Source organism: Sminthopsis crassicaudata, chromosome 2 (assembly GCF_048593235.1).
Source record: "Sminthopsis crassicaudata isolate SCR6 chromosome 2, ASM4859323v1, whole genome shotgun sequence".
NCBI lineage: Eukaryota > Metazoa > Chordata > Mammalia > Dasyuromorphia > Dasyuridae > Sminthopsis > Sminthopsis crassicaudata.
Genome location: NC_133618.1, coordinates 311,062,864 through 311,090,256, shown reverse-complemented (window position 1 = coordinate 311,090,256; position 27,393 = coordinate 311,062,864). Strand labels below are relative to the sequence as shown.

General features: G+C 37.6%; 1 protein-coding gene and 1 long non-coding RNA gene across 5 annotated transcripts in view; one reads left to right on the top strand and one right to left on the bottom strand.

Annotated features, from left to right (window-relative positions):
• Positions 1-7,960, bottom strand: part of LOC141556196 (uncharacterized) — a 39,549-nt gene extending 31,589 nt beyond the window's left edge. Inside the window, exons 1-2 of one of the 2 annotated variants that reach the window (XR_012486458.1) lie at positions 7,576-7,960; positions 1,883-1,944 (exon numbers count right to left, since the gene is read on the bottom strand). This is a non-coding gene — a long non-coding RNA (uncharacterized LOC141556196). The remainder of the gene's footprint in view (positions 1-1,882; positions 1,945-7,575) is intronic. The other variant, XR_012486457.1, reaches the window with a different exon arrangement.
• CIPC (CLOCK interacting pacemaker) lies at positions 458-26,184 on the top strand. Of its 3 annotated transcripts, none has more exons than XM_074289928.1 (4): positions 458-707; positions 15,091-15,279; positions 16,916-17,085; positions 22,316-26,184. In XM_074289928.1, exons 2-4 carry the CDS (start codon positions 15,144-15,146, stop codon positions 23,213-23,215), a joined length of 1,206 nt encoding a protein of 401 aa, XP_074146029.1. In that variant the 5' UTR covers positions 458-707; positions 15,091-15,143; the 3' UTR covers positions 23,216-26,184. The 3 variants fall into 3 exon arrangements, with proteins under 3 accessions (XP_074146029.1, XP_074146028.1, XP_074146027.1); XM_074289927.1 differs by lacking the exon at positions 458-707 and adding an exon at positions 7,898-8,105; XM_074289926.1 differs by lacking the exon at positions 458-707 and adding an exon at positions 9,028-9,216.
• The last annotated feature ends 1,209 nt before the right edge of the window (positions 26,185-27,393 follow it).

The following is a 27,393-nucleotide window of genomic DNA, read 5'->3' as shown; positions in this document are numbered from 1 at the left end:
TTAGACAACTCTTTTGTCCAAAAGTTTACACTATCCATTATATGGATGACATCCTATGTGCCTATCCTATAAAACAAAGAATTACCAATTATTCTGGAAAAGGTAATACAATAATTCAAAAGGTATGGTTTCAGGATAGCCCCAGACCAAATACAATGAAAACCTACATACAATTATTTGGGTCATATAGTGAAAGATCAGAATATTAAACCTCATAAAATACAATTATGTAAGGATATACTAAAAACGCTGAATAATTTCCAAAAATTATTGGGGGATATAAATTGTTAGGCTGTATTTGAAAATTACTAATAGTTGTGAAGGACTAGAACTGAGCAATGCACTTGGATAATGAAGCACGTGATGCTAATTACCAATTAGACAGTTTCCTATTAACTTATTTGAAGGTTGACCCTCCCCAGCTGTTCTGTGCTGATTTGACTGGTGGGACAAAGAGGGGGGAGTGACATGTGTGGGAGGAGTAGGAGGAGGAAGAGGAAGTGAGACACAGAAGCTGACTCAGTCTCTCCTGGTGTTTGAGGGAAGAAGATGTGTGTGAGATAGCTAGGCCTAACCCCCTGAGATCAAGAATAAAGACATTTAGTGATCCTGACTCCAGCTGATTTCTGGGAAGACAGCATTTTGGCGTCCAAGTGTGGAGCCGGCACCCTACTTCCACTGAAGTCCTCAGGTGACCAGGAGATTAGGTGAGTATTCTAATAGAAATAAGGAACTTACCTTATTCAGGACTAAACCAGCAATCTCTAGTAGCTGAGATGGGGCAGGTGTTAGCTAAAAACATTCCCAAATGCTGGAACTCTGTCTTCCCAGAAATCAGCTGGAGTCAGGATCACTAAACGTCTTTATTCTTGATCTTTTACAGTCAAGGTCAGGGGGTTAGGCCTAGCTACCTCACACACATCTTCCTCCCTCAAACACCAGGAGAGACTGAGTCAGCTTCTGTGTCTCACTTCCTCTTCCTCCTCCTACTCCTCCCACACATGTCACTCCCCCCTCTTTGTCCCACCAGTCAAGTCAGCACAGAACAGCTGGGGAGGGTCAACCTTCAAACAAGTTAATAGGGAATTGTCCAATTGGCAATTAGTCTCACGTGTTTCATTATCCAAGTGCATTGCTCAGTTCTAGCCCTTTACAAATAGTGAATTGCAACCATTATATATTACGTTGCAAGGAACACCAAAATTAGATTCCCCCAAGAATTGACACAATCAGTCTTGGAGCCAATACAGCTTGTGGAAAGAAAACTCCAAGAAGGTACATTGTCTAGGGTTTTTTCAAATTTTTAGAACTAAACATATTAGCTACTGAAAGACAACTCACTGATATCCTACATTATCAGGCTCAGATATATGAATGGCTGTATTTACCCTCCCAATCATCAAGGTCAGTTACTCCTTATCCCTCTCAAGTAGTACAATTACTAGAGAAAGATCTGGGCCAATGTAGATTCATGGATATGATCCTTACATGATTCATCAGCCATATACTCAACAACAAATTGATCATCTACTATAACAGGATTCTGATTGGCAGATATTTATAGGTACCTATGCTAGAAAGATAGACAACATACATGCTTATCCTGTACTATAATTTATACAAAGGCAGCAATGGATATTTCCAAAAATAGTTTAGAAACAACCTATGCAAGGAGCCACTATATTCACTAATGCCACTAAAACTGGGAAAGCTGCTTATTATATATCATATCAGAAAAAATATATTCACATCACCATATACCTTTACTCAAAAGAATATGATGTTCCCCTTAATATGGTTTCTGACAGCAAATACTTAGTATTTGCTGTATATCATATAGAAACTACTGTCATTTGTAATAACAGTAGTCATATATACTTACACATAGTCAGAATCATCCCCCATACTTCATGCATATCAATTCTCACACGAAATTACCAGGACCTATAAATGAAGGTAATGACATTACAGATCAACAAGTTAGTTGATCTTAGCATCTTAACAGAACAACAAGCACAATAATCACATTAGATACACCATCAATCAGTGGAATCTTTACACAAGCAATTTCATATCTCAAGGGAACAGACCAGGCATATAGTAAAATCTTGCACATCATATCTTCCATTGTCCACCATCTCACAGCATGCTGATATATCCTAAAGACATTTTGTTAAATGGATGTAACTCATTATTCTCCTTTGGGGAAGTATCTTTCATACATGTTCTTGTAGACATCTTTTCCTTTTTCACTGTAGATATGCTTCAAATTAGTGAGTCTACAACTCATTTCATAAAACACATGCTTTCTGTATTTGCTACTATAGGTGTTCCCCAGATGTTCAAAACAGATAATGGTCCTTCTAACACATCAAACAAGTTCAAACAGTTTTGCTTACAATATAATATTATTCATGTGTTTGGTGTACCATATAATTCTCAAGTATAGGCAATTGTTGAACGCAAACACTGAGATATAAAGATATTATTTACAAAAACAAAAAGGGAGATATGGGTATAGGTCCCAGATGCTATATAAACCCTTTTTTTTTTTTTTTTAACTCTTAATGATCATGGTTTATTCTCTGCTGAAAGGTTTTTCTAGGAGCAGAAAACATCTTGCTTGTGCAAGGATCCATTAGGTCCTGTCCTCTGGAAAGATCTGAAAACAGGTCAATGGCCACATAAATTATTAACATGAGGTCGAGGTTACACTTATGTACTTGCAAATGCAGGTGAAGAAAAGGAGGGGACACCAATTTGAGGCCCGAAACAGAATATCTATGTGGTACCAGAACATGCATCTAATCCAGGATAAAAATCCATGTTCCAAGTTTTTCTCACTCCCTCTCCCCTTCTCCCCTCCCCTAGACAGCAAGTAATCCAATATAGATTAAACATGTGCAATTTGAAGAGTATTTCAATGAGAGTCAGAGGAGATCCAGTCTTAAAGCTCATTTAGTCCAATGTCTAGTCCTCTTTCCATGACACTACACTGTCTCTCTCAGTAGTCCTTGCTTCTCTTGCAACTGCAGTAGCTGGCCATGAGGATTGTACCAGAGGCTTAGCATTCCCTGAAGCAATACTGGAGAGTAGGAGGTGAGTTGACAGGTCATAATGAAAACCAGAGCTGTCCCCTTGGAGATTGGTTAACTTTCTAGCAGCTTCTCCTTTAACAAAACATAATGGGATTCTAAGGTTAAGGTCAATCTAGTCTCAGTCTGGACCCATTCCAGCTTCCAAGCAGGAATGATGGCTTCAGACCCCTGGCTGTTCCCCATGGATTGAGGATCATTAGCTTGAGAGGCTTTGCTGCCCAAATCATGGGTCAGAGAGCTGCAGGCTACCAAGAGTTCTAATTGGCTCTTAATCCAGCTGTCAGAGTGACTGGGCCTGGAGCATGTCAAGGAGAAGGAGCTAATGAGGGAAGGCAGAGAGGGAGAGAATCACAGCTCAGCTCCACCTGCATCCTTACTCTGAAGCTAAAAGGCAACTATTGTCAAGAGGAGTCGTACTATTTAGAACTCAAAACAAGCTCCAGATAACTAACTATATCAGGGCTAGAAATAGGTTTAGAACATGCAGGGTCACAACTGGAAAAAAAAAAATTTCAAGAACCCTTGTTGTAATACCACCACTAGCTGGGAGGGAAGTCACCACCTTTGAGTGCATTGTTCTAATCCATATCACAGCCTAGTTCCCTTAAATTTGGAAACCTGGAGCCATCCACATCATGATGACAAGACCTTAGGATAACTTGAGCCTATATTTCAGTCCTCCAGGGGAACACTATAATCACTGCTGTGGAAAGCCATCACAGCATTAGGACAAACATATTATGGAGCAGGTACTAGCAACAGACATACATATTACAATATAACCACTTCCTCAGCCTGTTTATATAAGGAACATGCATTCATGATATGCAATATAACTCAGGTTAACATAATTCAGACAGAAGACATCTATAGCATAAGGGTGTGTTATCATGCGATGTCTTAATGGGACAAGAGAGTCATATGCGGGAGAAAATATTATAGTCATTATCATAGAATGACCCAAATATTCAATGTACCCCCCTAAAATAAAGGGTGGGTGATATCCAGCATTGCAGACAAAGTCCTCTGGGATATGCACTGAGGATTACAGAAGAGAACAATATGTAGGAAAAGATATAGTAGTTGTATTATATTTGTCATTGTATCTCTTGTATCTTTTATTGCTTCTACTATTTCTTCAGCTGACTAGGTATCTACAGTTAAAACTCTATGCAAATTGTGGATTTTTTTGCAGAAATTAGCTAAAGATGTCTAGAGCTATAAAAGCACAGTGGCAAGTGAATTTGGATTTTTGAACATGAATTAGGTACTTTACAATCTGCACTACTGGCCACAGGAGATGAGTTAGATTTATTAGAAGATCTCAACTCTGCTGTGATTACCACTACACTTATACTTGTGTAACACCTATGCCTTTTTGACAAGACCAGATATAAGATAAGGGATAAACTGAATGGGATATGGAGTAACTCTACATTGGATGAGAGATTTGGACTGATTAAAAACTATTACCATGGATGTTGAAAGCAGCAAGATTGTGATAAAAGAAGAAAGTTCAACAAAAGATATATTGGGTATCTTGAATAAGATAAATCTGTTTAATAGCCTAGGACATTTTGGACTTTTTTTATTCTCCTGATGGCTATGTATGCTTGTGGTGGCACTTTACTTAAGTTAGTGCTTCATGGGATGTTATCAGTAGTCATAGACCTTTGATACCTTGAGTTAAAAAAAGGGGAAGATGTAGAGGGACAGCAGTAAGTAACAGCCTAGAGCTTCACAAAGGTTAGTTGCTCTGTAGGCTTGGGCTTGTTCTAAGATGTTCACTACTCCCTCTGTAACCAAGGTTGAGAATGAGACAGCTTGACCTATTACTGACTTTAGTGGGATCAAAGAAGTGCTGCTAGCACAAGGATGTAATAAATCTGGAAGACACCTATGTGAACATGTAGGTATCAGGAAAACATGTTTGATATACATTTAAGATAACTTGGGTGATGAATGCATATAGCAGGAACAAGGCATTACAAACTAGACAATTTATGACTATTACCATAAATTGTTACTGCTACTGTTTAATGTTAATGTCTAACTAAAACGTAACCATGGAATGTACACTATGTAACTTAGAGACATCTGGTGTTATTGCAACACTAGCTTGGCTCTCAGATCAATAAATGGGACTTCTTTGTCAAAGTACTTGACTGTCCTGTGTCATACTTTATCCTCAGTGAGGCCCTGGAGCTGGTCTCAGTCCTCTGTTTGGCTCTGGCCTAATTTTCCAGGCTTCCTATACATTACTCTCCTTCACATATTCTTTTGTATTCTGCATTCCAGTCAAACTAGCCAAACTGGAAAAGTAGATAGAGGGATGCATTTTAAGTCAGGAAGACCTGAGTTCAAATTTGATCTCATCTACCAGCCACTCATTTACTTGTCATTAAATCTCTTCTTGTCTCAATGTCCTCATTTGTAAAATGAGGATCTCCCAGATTGTTGTATAAAATATTTGTAAAGCACTTTGCAAATCTCAAAGCATTATGTATATGCTGGCTATTATTATTATTACCATTACTATTTCAGTTACTCCTCTGGTTCTTTGCACAAGCTATTCCACATGCTTCAAAAGCATTTCTCTTCACCATTTTGTTGTTGTTCATCCTGATTCTTTATGACTCCATTTGGGGTTTTCTTGGTAAAGATACTAGAGTGGCTTGCCATTTTCTTTGGCAGATCATTTTACTGATGAAGGAACTAAGGCAAATTGTGTTCAGTCACTTGCCCAAGATCTGCAGACTTAGTAGGTGTCTGAGGCTGGAATTGAACTCTTTCTGACTTCAGGTCCTACTTTCTATCCAATGAGCCACCTAGCTTTCTTCAAAGCTTAACTCCATCCTGCTGGAAGCTCATCTTGATTTCTCAGTGCATATGTGTGTGTATACATATGTGTGTGGATATATTATGTGAATCTGTGCATGCATGTGTACGCATGTATATACACATGTGTAAATGTGTGCATGTGAATGTATATGTGTGTGGATATGTATGTGTGTATATGTGTATGTATCTGTATGGATGTGTGTATTGATGTGTGCATATGGGTGTATATTATGTGTTACACATGTGTATGAATGTGAGTGTGCATGCTTTTTTGTATATACATGTGTATGAATGTGTATTGTGTATATACATATGTATGACCGGATATATGTGCGCATATGTGTGTATATATGAATGTTGGTGTATACATATGAATGTGTATATGTATATATAGCATATACATGTGTATATGTGTGAATGTGTGTATGCGTGCATATATGTATGTATGTGTGTTTGTATGAATTTGGATATAGGTATGCATGTATGAATGTATATATATGTACAAATGCACATAGTGTATATTTATGTGTATGAATATGTATGTGTATATATTGCATATGCATATATGTACATGTGCATGAATTTGTGTGCATGCCTATGGTTTTAGATGTATATAAATGTGGTTATTATGTCACAGGTGCACATACATGTGTGTGATTGTGTTATATTGTGTGTACATGTGTTGTATGTGTACGTGTTAATGTATATATTGCTATATGTATACATGGGTATGTGAATGTTATACATGTATACGTGTATGTGTATATTACATATGCGTGTGCATGTGCATGAGTATTGTATGGATGTGTGTATATTGTATACAGTGTATATATGTGTGCACGTGTATAAATCTGTGTATGCATATTAGTGTATGAATCTGTGGATATGTGTGTAAATGTATAGTATATGTAGCGTGTGTGTATACAATAAGAGACAACTTATAGAAGCCATTTTGAAGTCAAGACCACCAGGATTCAGGTTGCACCTCTAGTGCGTTGGCTGCAGGACCCAACCTCTCAGGGCTCTTAGCAGCTGAGAATATGTAACTAGAAGGAATCTCACCTGGGAGTCACCTCTATCAAGGTAATCACGTGATCAAACTATTCTACATTAAAATGTCCAAAGACCGGTTCCCTGGCCTTCCCCCTCCCACGCCCTGAGCTGAGCCCAGCACCTCCACGCTAGTGTAATTGAACCTCCTAAAAACCTCTTCCGCCTAAAGCCCTGCCTTTCTGATGGAGGAAAGTGAGCTCAGACCCCAGGAGCCTAGGAAGAAAGTACGACTCATCATCCCAGGAACACTCCGGGCCGGCCCAGTTCAGCGCCACTAGTGTTTCCTGACTGCTAGTTGGGCGGGACACCGTCCTGGGCACGCAGGGCGCTCTGCCCCTAGTTTCAATCGGCTCAAATCTCTACGGAGCTTACAACATTTTACTTTTGTCTTTAGTGTGATTTCATTTTTTAAGTCGTAGTTCTTTAAAAAAAAATATACCTATATCTATATATATATTTTTCCCCCCAAAAAAATCAATCTTTGTCCCAATTCTTAGGATTTGCGGAATTTCGGACCTTAAACTTCCAAGGACCCACATACTTCCTTACATCTACTAGAAGTGGGACACATACATCTCCTTACTTTCTCTCAAATTTAGGATCTGTCTCACAAAATGGCGATAAAAACGTCTTGCGCATGCGGGGTCTAAAGGAGCGCCCCTACGCTCTCCGCCTTTTTTTTTTTTTTTTTTTTTTTTTAAACCATAGAGATGTCCGCCTAACAAGAAAGATAGTCTTCAGTAGAAAGATGCTGCCTCGCAGGACGCGTACACTATCCCTCCCGTTCCACCAATCCACGGGCTCCTAGAAAGAGGGAGGCGAGGTCGATTCAAGTGTGTCAGCTGGTTCCGGTGGAAGGGGAGGGGGATGTTTGCGAAAAGGCCCTTCTAGGAGAACGAAGTGGTCTATAAGGTTCTCGCTGGGTCACGTGGCTAAGGAAGGCCCTCTCGGAGGCGGAGAGAAGAAAAGGGGCGGGAGGGGGAGGAGGGAAACTCTCGACTAACTTTACGACCACGACGATGACGGGGGTTGTCATGGTGTCTCGGGGTCTGGTTTGCGCATGCGCCACCTGACAGCCAGTGTTTGGTCCTGGAGTAGCGACCCCTGCCCCAGGTGAGAGAGAATAGAAAAGGCCCGCGGGCTGGAAGGGAACGGGGCAGAGCTGGGGAAAGTAGGGAAAGCGGCGGGTCTCAGGATGCGGAGAATGTCAAAGGGCCAGCCGGTGGAATCTAGGAAGGGGGTGGGGTGGGGGGGCACGAAAGAAAGATTCAGAGACCCGGGTTCGAGGATCGAATCCCATCCTGTGTGACCTTGGGCAAGTCACTTAACCCGTCTGGCCGCCTTGCACCTGTAGAATAAAGGAGTTTGATGTAGGATCGACTAGAGCTCCTTCAGCTTTCAATCTTGTGAAAAAGTTAGAGCGATAGGGAAGGGTAAGGTGCGGGGAGCCGGGAAAGGCCGAGAAAGGAGGGGGGCAGGGGTGGATCAAAGTAAGCTGAGATTTCCTTAATGCTCTACACACGTTATTGCATTTGGTTCTTGCAACGACTCTGAGAAATGGGCATTGCCTGCCTGCACGGGAGGAAAGCTTGTGAGGCTGGCAGCGTCATTCACGTGAGGAAAATGAGACTTTCCCTGAACCCTTCCTCCAAATCCTTGCCTTTTCTAGGATGCCTGAAGGAGAAGTAGACCGCGGGTGGTGAAGAAGGGAAGCTGCGAGGGAGGGTCCTCAGGAGAGGAGGGGGAGCTGACGGGTGAATGAAGGAAGGGAAAGGGAGAGAATGGAGTGGGGGCAGGGGGCAGAAGTGCAAGAGTTAAGGGAGGGGAGACGAAGTGGAAAGTTTGGGAAGGGGACACGTGGGGAGGAGGGAACCTGCGGGGAAGGATGGATGTGTGTACGTGTGAGGTGGGGCTGTCCCTTGATAGATTCAGCAGAAAAACAAGGCTAGCTCCGAGGGGAGAGCACTCCAGAAGCTGCTAGGGGATTATGAGGTGTTCCTGGCGGGGAGGGAGGGACGGCGGAACTGTCCGTGACGGAGTGGAAGAGATTGAACAGAAGAGAGTTTGGAGTCAGAAGACTGACTTTTGGTGGGAAGAGAAGCTGGCAGCGCTGCTTGGTTCTGGGGTGCGGGTTGGAGAGAGCCTGCTTGTCCAGGACACCCTCGCAGTACGTGCTGTTGGGTGCTTGCCTTGGGCTGCTGGCTTGACAGTCACAGAACCCAAGGTTAGCCCTGTCCCGGCCTGCTAAGCCGACAGGCTGGTGGAGGCTGACTTGCACAGATGTAATGTGGGCTGATGGGTGTGGGCAGGTGGTCATTGTCATCGAAAGGCTTCCTATAGCAGATGGGAAATGGAGGCCAAGTCATAAATCACTTTTCTGAAGGGAGACCAGAAAGTGGGCCGTGGAACTGCACCAACTGCAGGAAACTCTGTGCAGTGTGCCATTCCAAAGGTGGTCCGGGAGCGACCCTGCAATGGGCATGAAAAGGAGTATAAGTGTTGGAAAATTAGGCCCTCTCTCCCCTCTGTTAGAATACACTAATGTTGAGTTATAATTCCGGTTTAGGAATTCAAAAGAGAGAAAGAACCTAGGGTGCCTTGTTACTTTACTGCCCCAGCTATATTTATTCTGTGCTTTTATTTGTAGAGTTATATTTCAACCTGTTTGTTCTATCATGTCGAGTTGGTCTTAAGCTCTCAGTTCCACATATACACTACTTTTAAAAAATAAACTTTTAAGAAAAGACTTCAGGCAAAGATTAGCAAACGAAAATTTTACAGACCATCCATTTATATTTGGTTTTCTTTTCTTCTTTCTTCCTTCTTTTCTTTATTCTTACCCTTTTTTCCTTCCTTTCTATCATTCTTTTTTAAGTGGCCCAAGCTCATAAGTGATCCCTTCTTTAGCTGGTAGCACAGCTATTGATTTGCAAATCTATATAATTTTTTTATTAATAGTTTTTATTTACCAGATATAAGCATGGGTAATTTTACAACATTGATATTGCCAAACCTTTTGTTCTAATTTTTCCCCTCCTTCCCCCCCCCATGGCAGGTTGACCAATACATGTTAAATATGTTAAAGTATAAGTTAAATACAATATATGTGTACATATCCAAACAGTTGTTTTGCTGAACAAAAAGAATCGGACTTTAAAATAGTGTACAGTTAGCCTGTGAAGGAAATAAAAAATGCAGGTGGACAAAAATATAGAGATTGGGAATTCTATGTAGTGGTTCATAGTCATCTCCCAGAGTTCTTTCCCTGGGTGTAGCTGGTTCAGTTCATCACTGATCTATTGGAACTGATTTGGTTCATCTTGTTGTTGAAAATAATTAATATAATTTTTAACCCATATCCTTTTAATTTGCCTGGTTGCTTTGCCTCAACTAGCATGTGTATATGCTACGGTGAACAGACCTGAGTAAGGAAGACCTGGTTTCAAATCCTGCTTCAGATACTAGTAGAATAAGTCACTTAACCTCTATGCTTCATATTCCTAATCTGTAAAATAACTCAATGGTCTCTAAAATCACTTCTAGCTCTCAGTCTATGATCCTGTGACTAATTTTTTTCACCTCATCCAAGTTAGTTACTTTCTCATTTCTCTCTTGGAAAAGAGAGGCAGATTATATTTTTGAGCCATAAAATTGACTAAATCTAGGATTAATTTTATTAGTCTTTTGTTTGGAAATGTATAACCTTTGATTATGAAACAGTGAAGGCCTTTTGAATTACTGCACCAAATAAGAGGTGTTACAAAAAGCTTCAGAAAGACAATGGACTGGGAGTGGATTTTTATCATTTTGTTGATTTTGTTAAAACAGTAATTAATAGTTATAAACCATAGTTTAGAAACTATAATATGTGGTTCTTGTTAATAAATTTGAATATATATATATATATATTAATTTACATAGATTAATTGAAAAAATTAATATAAATTCTTTATTGTTATTTTGTCCTTTCATATGATCTTTGTACTCTGGGGACTCTCAAGAAGTATTGTTTTATTTATATGAAGAAAAATCCAATTAGTGCTAGTTGTGACCGTTTATCTTGGTTAAGTGCAATTCTAATAAGGTCCTAGAAAAATAACACCTTTCACAGTAGAATTTTAGATGTCTGTGAAGTAATTTTAGCCACTGTCAGCCTATGCCAGAAATGAACAGATGACTTAGAGGCAAAGAGTTGAGCAATGAATTCTCAATCTCATTTGCCAGTGGCCATTTAAATTTGTACTTAATTTAGAAGAGAGAAAAGCAATGCAATTACTTTAGGTTTTGATATTTTGCCATTTTGTGTAGCTCTTAGTCTGAGATCTTTGATAAATAAATGCCATCAGCCTATCTGCTCTCCCTCCTGTTGAGTGCCTCAGATGGTTCTATTTATTACTGAAATCTTCTGTTCAGTGGTTAATTTTCCTCATCACCATTCATTGAAAGAAATATGACTCATTCCCCAGAGGGGGGAAAAAATTAAAGATATAATCTAGTTCTTAAGAACCTGTTGGGACATTAATTTCTATTCTCTAGAAATAGAACTTTACATTAGGAACTTACATATAAAATTTCTCTGTTTACCATGATAAAATATATTTTGGTTTATTTCTTTTTGCCTATTACAGATATCTCAGGGCAGCAGGGTGTTACAGTGGATAGAGCACTGAGCTTAGAATTAGGAAGGACCCATCTTATTGTGTTCAAGTCCAGTGTCAGATACTTACTAGTTATATGATCCTGGGTAAGTCAATTAACCCTGTTTGCTTCAGTTTGTTCATCTGTAAAATGAGCTGGAGAAGGAAATGGGAAAGCCACTTTACTATCTTTGCCCAGAAAACTCTAAATGGTAATACAAAGTATCAGGTGGATACCTGAAATTCTTAAATAAAACAATAACAAATCACAGATGTTATAGTGTTGATGGATACTGTGTAAATATGGAGGCATATCTACACAATAGAAAAAAAGAGTTCTGGTTTTAGAGACAGAACCTGTGTTCAAATCTCACTTGATAGTTTCTTGGTAAAGTGAATATAGTGCTAGGCTTCGAGTCAGGAATACTCAGGGTTAAATCCTGGCTCAGATATCTACTAATAATGTGATCCTGGGCTAGTCACTTAATGTTTCTTTGTTTCATTTTTCTCATCTGCAATTATTAGAAGAGTTAGCATTTGTATAGTACTTTAACTGAATTGATTTCCCCTTGCTATATCCCCACTTAACAGATGAGAAAACTGTGTCACCAAGAGTTAAGTGGCTTGCTGAGAATCATCCAACCAATAAGTATATGGGGCAGGATTTGAACTCGGCTTTTTTTGACCCTTAAATCCTATATTCTATCTATTGTGCTACCTAGTTGCCCTTTGTAAAATGGATGGCTTGTAGGATCTTGTGATCTAGAAATTTATGACCTTCTTACTTCTCTATGATTTACTTACTTACAATCTGCAATCAGATTGGCTTTTCCCATTTTGTATGTGACAGAATAAAATCCAGTTTGCTAGTCTGTAGCTATGCTAATTGTACAGTCTTTAAAAAAAAGTTTATTAAAAGAGGAGAGTTAGCTTTCTTCACTCAGACAAACATTCTTAGATAAGAAACTTCGTATTGACTTATTTACAAAAAAGAATATGGAACTCCTTTCCTAATTTCAGTTCTTCATTTTCATCCTTGTATTAGTCTGAATGACTATCCCTGAGTCACATCTATTTCCATTTTGAAGAGATCTGCAATTAATTTCCTAACAACAACAGTAATGTTCTTTACAAGAAAATTAAAATGTGTACATTTGTTGCATTTCACACAAAAGAACCTAATTTAATTAGAGATACAATTATAATTTTAGTCCACTGTTTTATCTGGGTTATCCAAACTGTCAAATTCATATCTAGTACTGAGACATTCACAATTCGATGCAAAAAATGATATTTCCATTTTCTGTCCTTTATGCACTTAAAAATAAATGAGTAACCTGTCTAGGAGTTCTTGGTCATTAGAAATGAATTGTATAAAGAAATCTGTGTCTTTAAATCAATCGAATGTTTTGCTAAATAACTATACTTGTATTTTAATGTGAAATTTGTTCCCATTCAAATTGACTAAGCTTTCTGATGTATTCTATTACAGTCAAGAAGGAGTTGGGCAAGCTTTAAACACCCTTAATTTCAATTTAATTTTAGTTTGGGTCCTTCCACTGCTTACTTATTAGTTGCTTGTGATTGCCAGAAGTTCTTGGCATTGCTACAGTAGTATCTGTACTTTTGCACTAGTTATCTCCCATGCCTGGAATGCTCTCAGGTGTCGCCCACTTCATAGAGCATCTTATTTCCTTCAAGATACCCTTTCTCAGTGAAGCCTTTCACAATTCTCCAATTGCTAGAGACTGACTGATTCAACTACTAGACTCAGTTTTGGAGCACATCTAATAATTTATGATATGCAAACAATTGATTATTGGTCAAGTAAAAAAAAAAGATCAGTTTTCATTTGTTAGTTGGGGAGGCTTATTTTTTTAATAGTAATTGTCTTCTGTGAATAATTGAGTAATGTCAGAACATTTAAGAAGACAAGGAAACAAAAGTCTTAATCCTAATTAAATATCAATAAATCTCATAAAATAAAATCATAAATGGATTATGAATTTTAAATATTACAAGAATTTGGGATACTTAGACTCAAGCTTATTGCTACATTTTTTTTCTTAAGTGCTGCTCTAGCCCAGATCTTTGGGTTTTGGTTTTGGTTTTGGTTTTGGTTTTTGTGTTCCTTAGTGCCAACCTTTTAGTACCCATTTAGTGTTTTCTTTACTAATCCTAAAAGGGTCTTTTTGAAAGAACTAAATCTGAGGTAGTGTCAGCTTCCACTGATCTGTCAATTGTGTGATTTAGCTTTGTGACTCATTTCAGCATTTAACAATTTGATTTCTGTGACATCGGCCACATTCCTTAAGTTTTCTGAGGTACAGTTTTGTTTTTTGTTTTTTTTTACTTGCAAAACCTGTACTCTGTCTGCACTTTAGGATTGTCTTGAAATGACTGTGTGAAAGAACTTTGTAAACCACAAAATTCTATACAAATAAAGATGTTACTATTAATTTGCTGTTCATCAGTTTATCCTAATCATCCCAAAGTTTTTATCTTTCAGAGTCCACAAAACTGTTCTTATGACTTATTAAGCAATATCCTGCTTGATACCCCATCCTCTCCTCCTCCAACACCCTCTCTTTGAGTCCCTTTCTGGAAACTTTTATATCCCAGCATTGTAGCAGCTCCCCACTTGTGACACCCATCAAACATACCTGAATAGTAATCTACATGCCCATCCCTTGAGTAAAACATCTTGAACAACTAGGAATGATAGAAAGATAGTGAAGCAACTAGCTATTACAAGTCTAGGAGCAACTTTTCCACTAGACTATTACTCATTACCCTTCCTTTCTCTTTCTCTTTCTGCCTAAAACCCTCAAATTTGATTTCAACAACCAAATACTTCTTTATTTCTCTTCCTCCCATTCTAGGGCTTAGGTCATCTTTGTGCATGTTTGTGAACTGTTCCATTATAAAGTCCTATTTCATGACCTATTTGAATTTTTGTGAAAACTTACCCTTAAATCTAAAAACTACCAGAATAGACAAGAATTATCTTTGGGGTGGTTTGCAAATGGTTTGGACTAAGTATTGAAAGAGTAGTGGTACTGAGAGAAAGTCTAGGCTGTGCTTTGAGACTTTAAATTTTGAGATGTGAAGTAGTATCTGGTCCAAAAACATCTTTTTCATCTCAGAAATAAAAGTAAATTGAGAAATTATTATTTTTTCTAAAATTTTACATTCTAGTAAAATGTTTCTTTGCTAAAGATATGCAAAACTTTCAGTTGACTATACTTCAACTTGGAAATGAAACTAAAAGTCCCCATATATTAAAGTTGGGTGGAAATTAATCTACCAACTACAATAAATTGTTATTTCTTGAGGTCTATGAGAAAACAGAGCAGAAGCTGGAGGGAGTTAGTTGCTGTGTGTGTGATTTGCTCCTCATCATTGAAGTTATTTCTTCAGCTCCTAAGGCATAAGGACTTCTTATTTGATTGTTATCCTAGGGTTGTCCAGATGGAAAGAGTGTTGATGAACTGGCTTCCTGCACAGTGAGAGTATGGAGAGAAAAGACCCACCCAGAAGCAGCCCAAGAAGGCTATTGGCTAAACTCAGCAAAGTAATGGAGAAGAAACAAATGGCTCATCACTTCAGCATGGCAGCTGCTGAGTCAGATAAGGACTCTGGATTTTCAGGTTAAAAATACTTTTTTGTTATCTTTCATTTTATAGGGGGTAGCTAGGTGGTACCATAGTGCACAGAGTGCCAGGCCTGGAGTCAGGAAGATTCATCTTCTTGACTTCAAATCTTTCTTCAAACTCTTACTAGTTGTGTGACCCTGGACAAGTCACAACCCGTTTTGCCTCAGTTTCCTCATTTGTAGGATGGCTGGAGATGGATGGCAAACCACTCCAGTACCTCTGCCTAGAAATCTCAAATGGGGTCACAGAATCAGAACAACTGAAAATGACTGAACATCCATACATCCATTATAACAGCTTGTTTTCAAATCTCCTCCACTCATAACATATGACTAGATGAGACACTTTTATCTGCAGAATAAATATTAAAAAATTGAAAATTGTTATTCTTTGTGTGTGTGTGTGTGTTAAGTGTCTGAGTGTTTGAACTCAGGTCTTCCTGACTTCAGAACTACTACCCTCTCCACTGCACCACCTAGCTGCCCCCAAAATAGTTATTCTGATGTCACACTGTAACATTACATTTAAAGCACCTGCCAGCAATATCTGGATATTGGGACATCTAGTTACAGCTTGATCTCTGAGCTTTAAACCAAATGTTTCCCACTGCTGCAGGTGGTTGCAAGGAAAAATATTTCAGTGCTCATGCTTCTGTTGTTTCAGCTGTTTTCTCCACACGAATAGCTTATCAGACTGCAGGAAAACCACTTTTGCACATTGTTAATCGCTAACAATTAAGAAATCAGCTCAATAAAATTACTGTGTGATGCATTAAAATAACTTGTTTGCCAGAAATTAACTTTTAGAACATTCAGAACATTGTTCTTAATTTTTGTTTTCCTCCTTCAAAGTTCTTGGAGTATTCTGTCAGTATTTTGGTGATTAAATATGTGAAGAAAAGATTAGTACCATATGCTTTTTAAATCTTCACAGAAGAAACAAAAAAAATAGGAGACAAACATATAGAATAGTTTTTGTTATTTATATATTGAATATATATGTTTTACACATGTCACATATATGTTTTTATATATTTAAAAACAACAGAATTTCAGTTTCTTTTCAGAGTCTTATGACAAATTCTTGATCTTTTTCTGTGTTAAAATGTTAATTTTTGTTACTGGTTGTTAATAATAAAAAAATTTTAAGATATTAAAATATTTAAAAAAGTTTGAAATAGTGGTGTATAACTCCAATTAAAGTGGGCTGGGGATAATTTTTATTTTCTCTTCAGTTTTTGTGCATTTTATATTAGGAATATAGACCCTATTTATATAATTCTGGATTGTACAAGTACAAAGGACTTGTAAATTTTCCTCATAGTTTTTAAATCCAAGCTAAAAGAGTTAATTTCATACATAAAAAATTCCCCCCATTTAGATTTTCATTGAGGTTCAGTTTGTGGTCCTTCTGATGAGAGGGATTTAAATATGAATCCCTGTTCAGAAGAATCTGCTTGGAACTCCACAATTCATTGCAACCAATGACTGCCAAGTAACCATCAAGTAGCATTCATTTTAGCATGAGCCCCTCATCAATAACAGTGGCCATTGAATAAGACTAATGCTTATAAGTTGTCCAGTAGCTGCAAATTCAATTAATTACTTTTTCTGACTTTTCCTGGCATCAGATGGAAGCTCAGAATGCTTAAGCTCTACAGAACAAATGGACGCAGAGGATATGCTGAACACTCTAAACTGGCATGGAGAAGATGGATCCCGACACAACTCTACAACGCCAAGTAATTCCTTTCCAGCTCTGTCTTCCATGGTTGTCATGAAGAATGTGTTGGTCAAACAGGTGAGGATCACTGAAAAAAAAAGTCTCTGAAAATCTGTATATTAAAAGCCTGTACTTTCCATTTTTAAAAGATTTCTTCTTTTTATTTGGCCACTTAGAGTGAAGAACATAAATGGTACCGTTTTTTTTCTCCCTAGTAGATTTTATATATACATATAAATATTTGTGTGTGTGTGTATCACACACATTCTTTCATTCTATTAAGGACTTTTGTCTTTTTATCTTCTATCCTTTGAATAAAGCAAAGGTTTTGGGATCGTGTCAGAAAAGAACAGACTAGTGCTGAAATTTTCTAGTAAGGTAAAAATGTTCATCTTCCACTCACTAATATAGCTAAAAACAATGATTATGAGAACTTTTTTTTAAAATTAATTTTATAATTATAACTTTTTTTTTTTGACAGTAGATATGCATGGGTAATTTTTTACAGCATTATTCCTTGCACTTCCTTCTGTTCTGAATTTTCCCCTCCTTCCCTCCACCCCCTCCCCTAGATGGCAGGCATTCCCATACATATTAGATGTGTTATAGTATATCCTAGATTCAATATATGTGTGCAGAAACGAATTTTTTTTTTTTCTTGCAAAGGAAGAATTGGATTCAGAAGGTAAAAATAACCTGGGAAGAAAAATAAAAATGCAAACAGTTTATATTCATTTCCCAGTGTTCCTTTTCTGGGTGTAGCTGATTCTGTCTATCATTGATCAATTGGATCTGAGTTAGATCTTTGATTATGAGAACTTTAACATGTAAGTCCTGTGAACACATTTGTCAGTCCTTTAATTATATACAAAGGAATCTGTCCTGTAATGCTTCCAGATGGGCAATCCTCTTGGATGCCAATTTATTTTAGCGTGTTGTCTTACCAGTTACTAGGCCAGTTTAGTATTTCAGAGCATGGCAAATATGAAAAAGTGATATATAAAGTCATTCTAGTTAGATTTAGATATATTTTGGTTGTCAAGGAATAGAAGGCAAAAAGAATGTTTAGAAGGTGAGATAGGAAAAGTGGTTATAAGATTTTGATAACCCTAGAATTTCATCTTTAGAATTTGGAAATTTATATGAACAGTTTAAACATTCACTCACTGCTTAGACACAAAAGGAACAGAAGATTGTGCCTACTGGTATACAGAGGTCTAGGGACAAGAGCACCCATTGATATTTATTTGATAAATGAACTCTTTTATATATATGTAGTCTTGACCAGATTTGATAGTTAACAATTATGGTACAATGGAAGTATGTAAATTTGTACTTTAATGATACACATTACATAATAACCATGTAAACCCAGGTTTACAATTTAAGCAGAGCTTTAGTGCTGTGAATCTATTTGTGATTAGCAAAAGCTGAGGAACAGAAAATGCTTAAGCCCAAAAAATCATTTAAGGAAAGAGCTTTTCATCCTCTGTGGTCAGAAAAACATGGTTCTTATAGTGATGAAGACCATCCTTGGTTGAGGAGAGTATCTTAGAAGATAAAAATGCTTTGAATAGCTGACTTTTACATCTTAGTTTGTGTAGTTTAAAGAACATGATTCTAATTTCACAAGAAACATTAGCATTATAACTATTGCCTGGTTTTTTCTGGATTATTGATTTCTAACAGGGAAGCCTAGTGGTATTGTAGTGAATTACGAAAAGGGATATTGTTCAAGAAATCATCTCTCAGCTGCTAATGCAATTCTCAATGAAAAGCAAGATTAAAGGTAGTAAATAAAAACTAATTTAAATGTATTTGAATCACTAGTCTCATTCTTTTGTGTCTTTTATTTGTGTTTCTTTTTCTCTGAGCCCCTTGCTTCTTTTTCTTGTGTGTGTAGTTATAGCTTTTCTTTGTTGTAGACCAGGCTGGTAGAAAATTGATGATAATCCAGAGTTATGTTCTGAATGTGCTTTTCCAGCATTGCTATAGTCTTCATATGATGGGCTAGAAAAGCTGCTGTGGTATATTGGGGTAGAAAATCTAGGGAATGACAAGAATGGAGAATTAATTTTAAGTAGCTTACCTTGCTAAGTGTTTGGTGTTTTGTTTTGTTGTTGTTGTTGTTGTTGTTTTAGGACCCTTTTTGTTGTTTGTATGATAAGTGATGAAGCATATTGTATCCATTTTATGATATTCTTTGTGTGTTATTAGGTAATATGCTCTATCCTTTGCTGTACTGTTTAACATATTTTTATTTTTCTCTTGTGTGGGTTATAGTCCCATTTACTGGTTAGTTGTTACCTTGACAAAATCTTTGTCGAAAATGGACCTCAATTTCTTATCTGTAAAAATGAGGGAGTTTGGTTACAAGAGATCTAAGTTCTTGTCTAGCTCACAAATTTATGTGATACTTGGCTATAAAATAAATTTTCATATCTGATAACTAAGGCAAATGGCGTTTAGAGCAGTGGACATATTGTATTGTGCTAAAGCGTACCAGTGAAACATTCTCATAAATAATGATGGGTTAAGGGGAGGGGGCATTTTTAACACCTAGGACTGGAATAGAGTGAAACAATCAGCATTTACCTTATAAATCTCTTCTTTATTCTGACCCACACTTATAATATGAGTGAATTAGGAACAAGATAAAAGTTCTGCTTTGTTCTTGGCTAAAATAGTCACTTTACTCCTGGTTTATCCCTAGTCTAACATATTCCTGGGCATTCAGATCTACTCTTTGTTTGGTTATATCTATCCTATGTGTCTGTCTTGCAAAACAGGCTTAAATCTCAGAATTAAATGTTTTTCTGTGGTTATATTTTATAGTAGGGTGACCTTGAATTGACCTATACCTTTATAAGATCCTTTTGAGGATCTTCAATACTGGGGTAGAACTGGACCAGCTTGCAGGAGTTAGGATACAATCCAATCTGAATCAGTGATTTAAAGATCTTCTATGAGACATATCACCAAACACTTTATATCTCTCCGGTTTCATTGCCTTAAAAACAGAAAGCAATTATCTACTGCAAATTTCACCCAACTTTAGGGTCAAATTTATGAAAGTTTGAAAAAATGGATTCTCTTTGTGAATGGAAGTCAACTTTACAACAAACTTAAATGCAGCAAATACTTAAGTTTTTACTATGAAAAAAATATTGTTCTGTGACTATAGAAACAAAAATAAAGCAACCCTGCCTTATAGAAGTTTATATTCAATTGGGGTAGAAGACAGATATGATATATTGGCAAAGAAGCAAGATACAAGATAGGGAGTGAAGGGACCAAATGAGAGAACACTAATACTTGGATGAATCAGACTTAAGAGAGGAGATGGCTTCCACTGTTATGTTTGTTGTTTTGAAGAATTTCTAATGTAATTATTAAATCAACAAAATCATGTTATCCATACAAGCTGATCCTTGAAGGAAGATAAAGATTCAAAAAATCCAACTGAGGAGGGAGTGTTCTAGATATTATAGGAGAAGGTTTGTGTAAAGGCAGGAGATGACATTGAGTTCAGAGTCTACTGAACAAAGTCCAATTTGGCTAGAACATAGTGTAAAAGACTATATAGTACTGGGAAAAATAGGAAGGAAATAAGTATGTTAGGTGCCCGTTATGTTCTAGACACTGTTCAAAGTGCTTCATGTATATTATTTCATTTGATCCTCACAAAAACTTGGAGAAGTAAGTGCAGTTATTGTCCCCATTTTATAGTTGGGAAACTGAGATAGCAGAGGTAAAGTGGTTTATCTAGAGTCACCCAGATAGTATTTAAGGCCAATGGGTTCAAAACCCACATCTTCCTGATTCCAGGCCCAACATTGTACATTGTGCTATTTAACTGCCTGACAGAAAGCTAAGTTGCAACCAGATTGTACAGGACCTTAAATGCCAGACTGAGAAATTTATGTTTTTATCCCAGAGATCGTAGAAAATGCCTGAAAGGGTTTTTTTTTTGTTTGTTTTTTAAAGCTGAGAAGTGATATGATAATTCCTAGATTATTTTGGTAGCTATGTAAAAGATGGATTAGAAAGGGGAGGGGGACATTTGTATTAGGGACACAGATTGGTTAGCTATTACATTTAAAAGATGAGAGTCTGAACTATGGTGGTGCCATGAAGGAAATGCTGAGATTACAAAACTGACTGACTTAGGAAGATGGTGATTCTCTAAATAGGAAAATTGAGGAGAGAGGGAGATTTAGAAGGGATGGTCATGTTCAGTTTTTAATTTGTCTAGCTTGAGTTGTAGATCAGAACATTTAAGTGAAAATGTTCCATAGGTAGTTTATAATATGTAATTGAAATTTGAGAGATTAAAGCTGGATTTATAGATTTGAAAATTATCTATATAAAGGTGATAGTTTGAAATCATGGGAATGGATAAGACAAGCAAGGAAAAGAACTTGGAGAAGGGTACAGGCCAGACCAAGTTTTGGGAGAACATTACACTCTAATTATGGATGTATAAAGGGCTGATGATCCAGCAAAGGAATGCTCATTATCATCCATACTAAGGAAAGACTGTCTTCATTCCTGGCCCTGCCACTTACTATCTATGTAATCTTGGGCAGATCACTTAATTTCTCTTTAATGACCTCAGAGGTCCCTTTCAGCTCTTAAGGCTGTGACCATATGATCCTGACGAGAGATTAGGTAGGAGAAGAGGAGGGTCAGCATTTCCAAAAATCTGTAGAAAGATTGGGAGTAGAGAGAGGAATCAGGGCTGAGACAAAGCCATCAGATTGGAACTGGAAGAGAGGAGTTTCAGTAGAGTGGTGAAGGGACTGAGAACTAGGTGGGTGGTAAGGAAGTGAAGGCAGTAAATTTATATGACACTTTCTAGGTGTTAACAATGGAGAGGGAGAAATATAGGATGAAACCTTAAGCCTATATTTCATGTGTTGGCATTACATTTTTAACTTGATGTCAGAAATGGTATCATACTTTATTATCACCTTAGCTATGACCCTAATTATACAATAACTCCAGCTACTGACAACTAAGTGACACCTTTGGAATAAAAATGTTTGTTCTCTATTAGAAAAGGTGTTAAAATGAAATAGCTTTTCATTATTTTATAGGGTTTGTAGTCAGAAGCACAGCTTTTGAAAGGGCTTCTTTCAGATCATGACTGTGATGTGATCCAGATTTGTTATGTATGCCATGGAAACCCTGTTTGTGGGGGTTAGAGAGATGTAGGAACCTTTCTGACAATTCTGATTGATGCTTTGTTAATGTTAATAAGTGTGTAAATTGTGGTAATGGAGTTCTTTTCCTTTCTTCTTTTCAGGGCAGAAATTCATCCAATCTTCAGTCTTGGACTGTCCAGCCCTCTTTTGAAGTGATTTCAGCTCAGCCACAGCTACTATTCCTTCATCCATCTGTGCCGCCTCCTGTTAGTCCATATCCTGCTGGTGAGAAGAAAAATGACTCCAGAAACTACTTGCCTATTTTAAACTCTTTCACCAAAATAGCTCCACATCCAGGCAAGAGGGGCCTTGCCCTAAACCCGGAGGAAAGAGGAGAAACTGGTATGCAGAAAAGAGTCTGTACAGAGAGACACAGGACAAGTTTACTTTCTGTTGGGTCAATCAAGACTAATATTTTGTCATCAAATTCTTCTCAAGTGCCACCCAACACAAAACTTGCTCAGGACTCAATTCAGCAGAATTTGTCACCTTTGGTGGCAAGTAGAAGTCTACAGACTGTTCCTGATAGTCCAGCAGCATCTAGCAGCCATATGGCTAAAGCTCCAAATCTGGCTTTTGCTTCCCCTGCTAGCCCCCTTGGCTCATCTGATAGCACTTTGCACGGATTAGAGAGTCCCATGACACTTTCGGCATTATCAGCTCCTTATGGCCCACCTGGAGCAGGAGACCAGCTCTGCCACCCTTCAGAACCTTTCCATGAGCAACGGCAGAACAAGCATAGGCGCTTCCAGAACACCCTGGTCATCTTGCATAGGTCTGGCTTATTGGAGATCACTTTGAAAACCAAGGAATTGATTCGTCAGAACCAGGCAACTCAGGTTGAACTGGATCGTCTGAGAGAACAAACCCAGCTCTTGCTGGAGGCCACAAGGGGCAATGCTCCTCAGGCTTGGGCCAGATTACAAGCATCTTTAACATCTGTGTCCAGTCCAACTGGAAGTCACTTTGAGGTGTTATCTGCTCATACAAACTTAGCATAGGAGGCATATTTTGCCATCATTTGAAGTGAATCTAGTGATTGACTGACATTTGCTTCTGTCCCCTGAAGCTTCTAGAGAAGCTTTATTTTTGTTTTATAGTTTAAGAACATGCCTAAAGGTTCACTTGTGAGAGCACCTACATACATTGGCTCTTGTGGCTAATCTGTACATGTCCTTATTATGTCATACTTCAGCAGAAACCTCAGGTTGGAGTTGTCCCTGAACTCTAGTGGTAAAAACAAGTAGTAGAAAAAAGAGACACATGCAGTGAGGATAGAAAGGATCATACTTCTGAGCTCTCCTAGAAATTACCCCCTCATCATCCCACTCATTTAGCAGGCTTACAGGTGCATAGCGTGGGAGAAATACACACACACATACATACACACAGAGTGGGTCCTATAGCATCTATAAGACTGAAGACTAGGAAACTTTTATTTTAATGGATCTTTGCTGACTTGTCTTAATCACATATAAAAACGAGTGGATGTGTGTCTGCATTATTTCTATATTTCACAGATAGAATGTCACTTGATCCAAACCCTCAGTTCCTTTGGTACATAATATGCAAAGCAGTCTAACCACTTAAGATTTCATTGTCTTGAACTGGAGAATTGAGGTGAAACTGTAATAGCATTAAAGTGACATTAGTTATAGATTTTTACTTACAAACCAGATTGCTCTACATCAAGACCTCACACCTAAGCAAAATAATTTAAGATTTCTGAAGTATTTAGTGGATTACATAACATCTAGAATCCTCTAATAAAAACCTGGCAATGGTTTTTGATGAATTAATTGTTTGACTTGGTGGCCTGAAGAACTAAGATGTTTTTGTTTGTATCTGTCTAGTTCAAGGGGCTATGCTTTTATTCCTCATCAGCTATGAGATAACTGGCTTTGTATCGGATCTAAAACTTCTCATGCCAAATTGAGGTGATTCCCAAAGTAAAGTTTACCCTGTACTTTCCTCATTCCTTTGAAGGTCTGAGGAGAAACATTTTAGGGGGTGAACCTTGAATTCTGTAAAATTTTTCAGTTGTAAACTTCTCTTCAGGCTTATCACTTTCCCCTCAAGCCCTAAAACTTATGTTGGCTTCCAGTATTAGAGAGGGTTGGGTTATATCATAACATCTTCCATCATCTTTTTGAGATTACTGAAATGCCCTAAAGACTTAGATAGCTGATCCTAGTTCATACAGAAAAGAAGGATATAATCAGATTTTTCAGACTTGTTAAAAGCATGATGTTTTTCTATTGGAGCAGAAAGATAAAAACAAGTTTTTATATGAAAAAGTTTTAGACCCAGAAAACTTTTTAATCCCTTGATTTAAATATTTCATTATCTTGAGATTTCAGTGTGTAGGAAATAATTTTCATAATGAAGACAACAGAAAAATTCTCAGGGACTTCAACTTTTCAACCATATGGAAAGTCTTGAAATTTAAGGAAGCTGGGGCAGCTAGGTGGCGCAGTGGTTAGAGGACCAGCCTTGAATTCATGAGGACCCGAGTTCAAATCTGGTTTCAGACACTTAACACCTCCTAGCTGTGTGACTCTGGGCAAGTCACTTAATCCCAGCCTCAGGAAAAAAAAAAAAAGAAAGAAAGAAATTTAAGGAAGCTGAAGGTAATCCTCTTTATCTTATAAGAATAACTCTTAACATAATAGAAAATTTCATCCTTGGGTCACAGGAAAAGGACCCACTACCTTTAAATTAGGATTTTGGAACAGTTGATTTCAAAAGAATTATACAACATAAATATTAAAAATTCTTCTTACACTTATCTATACTCGCCTCTAATCAGTACAGAATTGTTACCTACCTTATGTTTTCTTGAGGAAGTTAAATCAAGAGCAAATTATGGCACTGAACAGAGTCTCTTGTCCTTTGAAGATCTTCTCTTGGCCCAACTTGCTTACTTCCTCTGAATCTGTTTGTATGGTACTAGAGCAGTGGCACACTGTGCACCCTGCTAAGAAAACTTCCTTTTGGCAGATAAATTTGGCATTGAAGCGATAGAGCCAGGTGCATTCCGGAACAGCCTGGACACCGCTTATGAGCCTTGCTGTTTGGCAAAACTGAAAACACTTACTGGGAACCAAATTAATTTCATCAGAAAAATCCTCAGTAGAGTTGTAAGCTTCTTGTACTCTTCCCCTATTAAGGTTTGCATTTTGCTTAGTATCGTAGCAAAAGATAATGAAATCTGCCATTGATCCTTACTACTAGATGGAAATAGGAAACAGATAAGATTCAGGATGATCTTTCTGTTCTAGATCTCCCCGTGTTGAAAGTCTTAAGAGATTGTATAGCATAGGTTTTCTCTAATGAAACTGTAAGTAGCTAGATCTGAGTAGAGAATCTAAGCTTGGGAAGGTGGAGGGAGCTGCATTGAAGCCAGCAAACTGGAACAGAAACCAGATCTGCGTGTGAGAGAACGACTCTTGGGCTGATCAGGAAGATATCTGCTTCATTGGTTGGATAAGGCTGTAAGTAGCATTGGTTTTGCAGATTGCGTACATGGATCTAATATATGAAACAGCAAACATTTTTGTGAGTAATAAGTCAATCTTGGCTTACACCTTATCCAAAAGGTGTCCAAGATGTATTTTTGGCTCATAGAATTTTAGCTGTTACTACGAACAACATGGAAATGCCTCTAGGAAAAAAAAATTGGTGTTGGATTAAATTGGATATGGAAATGGAGTCAATGAAGTTTATAATAGATAACATTTTTATTTCTTTTTTTCTTAACTATAGAATTGTTAGCTGACTCTCCCTTCCCCTCCCAGTTTCATGAAACCTATAGTTAGGACATAACTGTTATGCATACATTAATATGCATATCCAGCTATGAATTCTATAGGGTAGAAATTAACCAATATCTTTTGGGAAAAGGATGCAATTTTGCAGAAATTGACTTGGCTGTGAAATTTGAAAGAGAAATAAAAGTCACCTACTTGAATAATGTTTGGTCTTTTTCACTTTAATAACAGAAGTCTATGATCTTTTGTGGGGCAGAGAACAGATATGTATTCTCCCTAGAACACTTTGTACAATATGGTACTTTGCTCCTAGAAGTTAAGGGCATGTTAGCTGACATCCCTAGTAAATGTCTGAGTTGGTTTCAGACCTTTCAAACTTTTAAAAATTGTAAACTGGTCCTATGATTTGATCAGTTTGGGAAACTTGGTGTAGAAACTATCTTATACTAATGGAGATTGGTAACTTACCCATAAGTGATCATTGGAGAGAATGACTGAGGTATTGATAGTTTGGGGAAAAGTGACCTGCCCATGTCACACAGCTAATGTAAATCAGAGGCAGTACTTGACCCTAGGTTGTCCAGACTGATTCCAAGAGCAGCCCTCCCGTGATGCCATGCTTCATCTCCCCGTTACTCATGGTTTTTTGTTTGGGTTTTGTTTTTTAAAGAGAAAACTGGAATGTGGAGTTAGAGAATGAAGGTATGTTAAAAGCCCAAATTCATCGACCTTAGAAGTTTTTCGCATTTCACAAGCAAAAGCTGTTCATAACTTTTAACTAGGGAACGTGGGAGACCTGAGAATCATCAGGCACATTGCCTTATGTTTTTGGATTCCCCAAACTTAATTTCTGTTAAAGTTAAAAGAATGTATGAGATAAGCAATCAAGCAGGCCATGGTTACATTCATTCCTGCCCTCTGAACTTGCCATACTTTCATAGACACCTAATAAATGGCTTTTCTGTTAGTGATGTCACTCTTTTCTTGTCCTTGGGCTTGCTTATTATTTTCCAAGCCTCTCTATCCTCAGTTTCATGGCACCAGTGATCTGAAGGCTGGGAGATAGAAACGCTGGGAACTTTTGTTGTACAATATAAGTATATTTCTATTTAAAAGCATATTTTAAATAAAATGAGCATACATCACAGGCAAAAATGACTAAAGAAACTACTACTTTTGAAGCAAAATTACCATCTTTTAAAAAAATCTGATGTTTCCCTGAGAGATGGTTTCCAGGGAGTTAAGGGAAGAGAAATTAAGCACTTTGTTTTCATGTGCAGTGAAAGTATATCTGTAACTATATTCTTATATTCTGTGGAACCTGTAGAGAGAGAGAGTAGTTCATTCAGCCATTTTATTTATCTGGATGTGATAACAAAAAAAGAGAAACCTATATTAGAAACTTTTTA

Excerpts from the sequence above, each read along its gene's own strand:
- CIPC (XM_074289928.1), top strand. The coding sequence starts at position 15,144 with ATGGAGAGAAAAGACCCACCCAGAAGCAGCCCAAGAAGGCTATTGGCT. Across the intron at positions 15,280-16,915 it reads TAAGGACTCTGGATTTTCAG|ATGGAAGCTCAGAATGCTTA; the intron begins GTTAAAAATACT and ends TCCTGGCATCAG. Across the intron at positions 17,086-22,315 it reads AGAATGTGTTGGTCAAACAG|GGCAGAAATTCATCCAATCT; the intron begins GTGAGGATCACT and ends TCTTCTTTTCAG.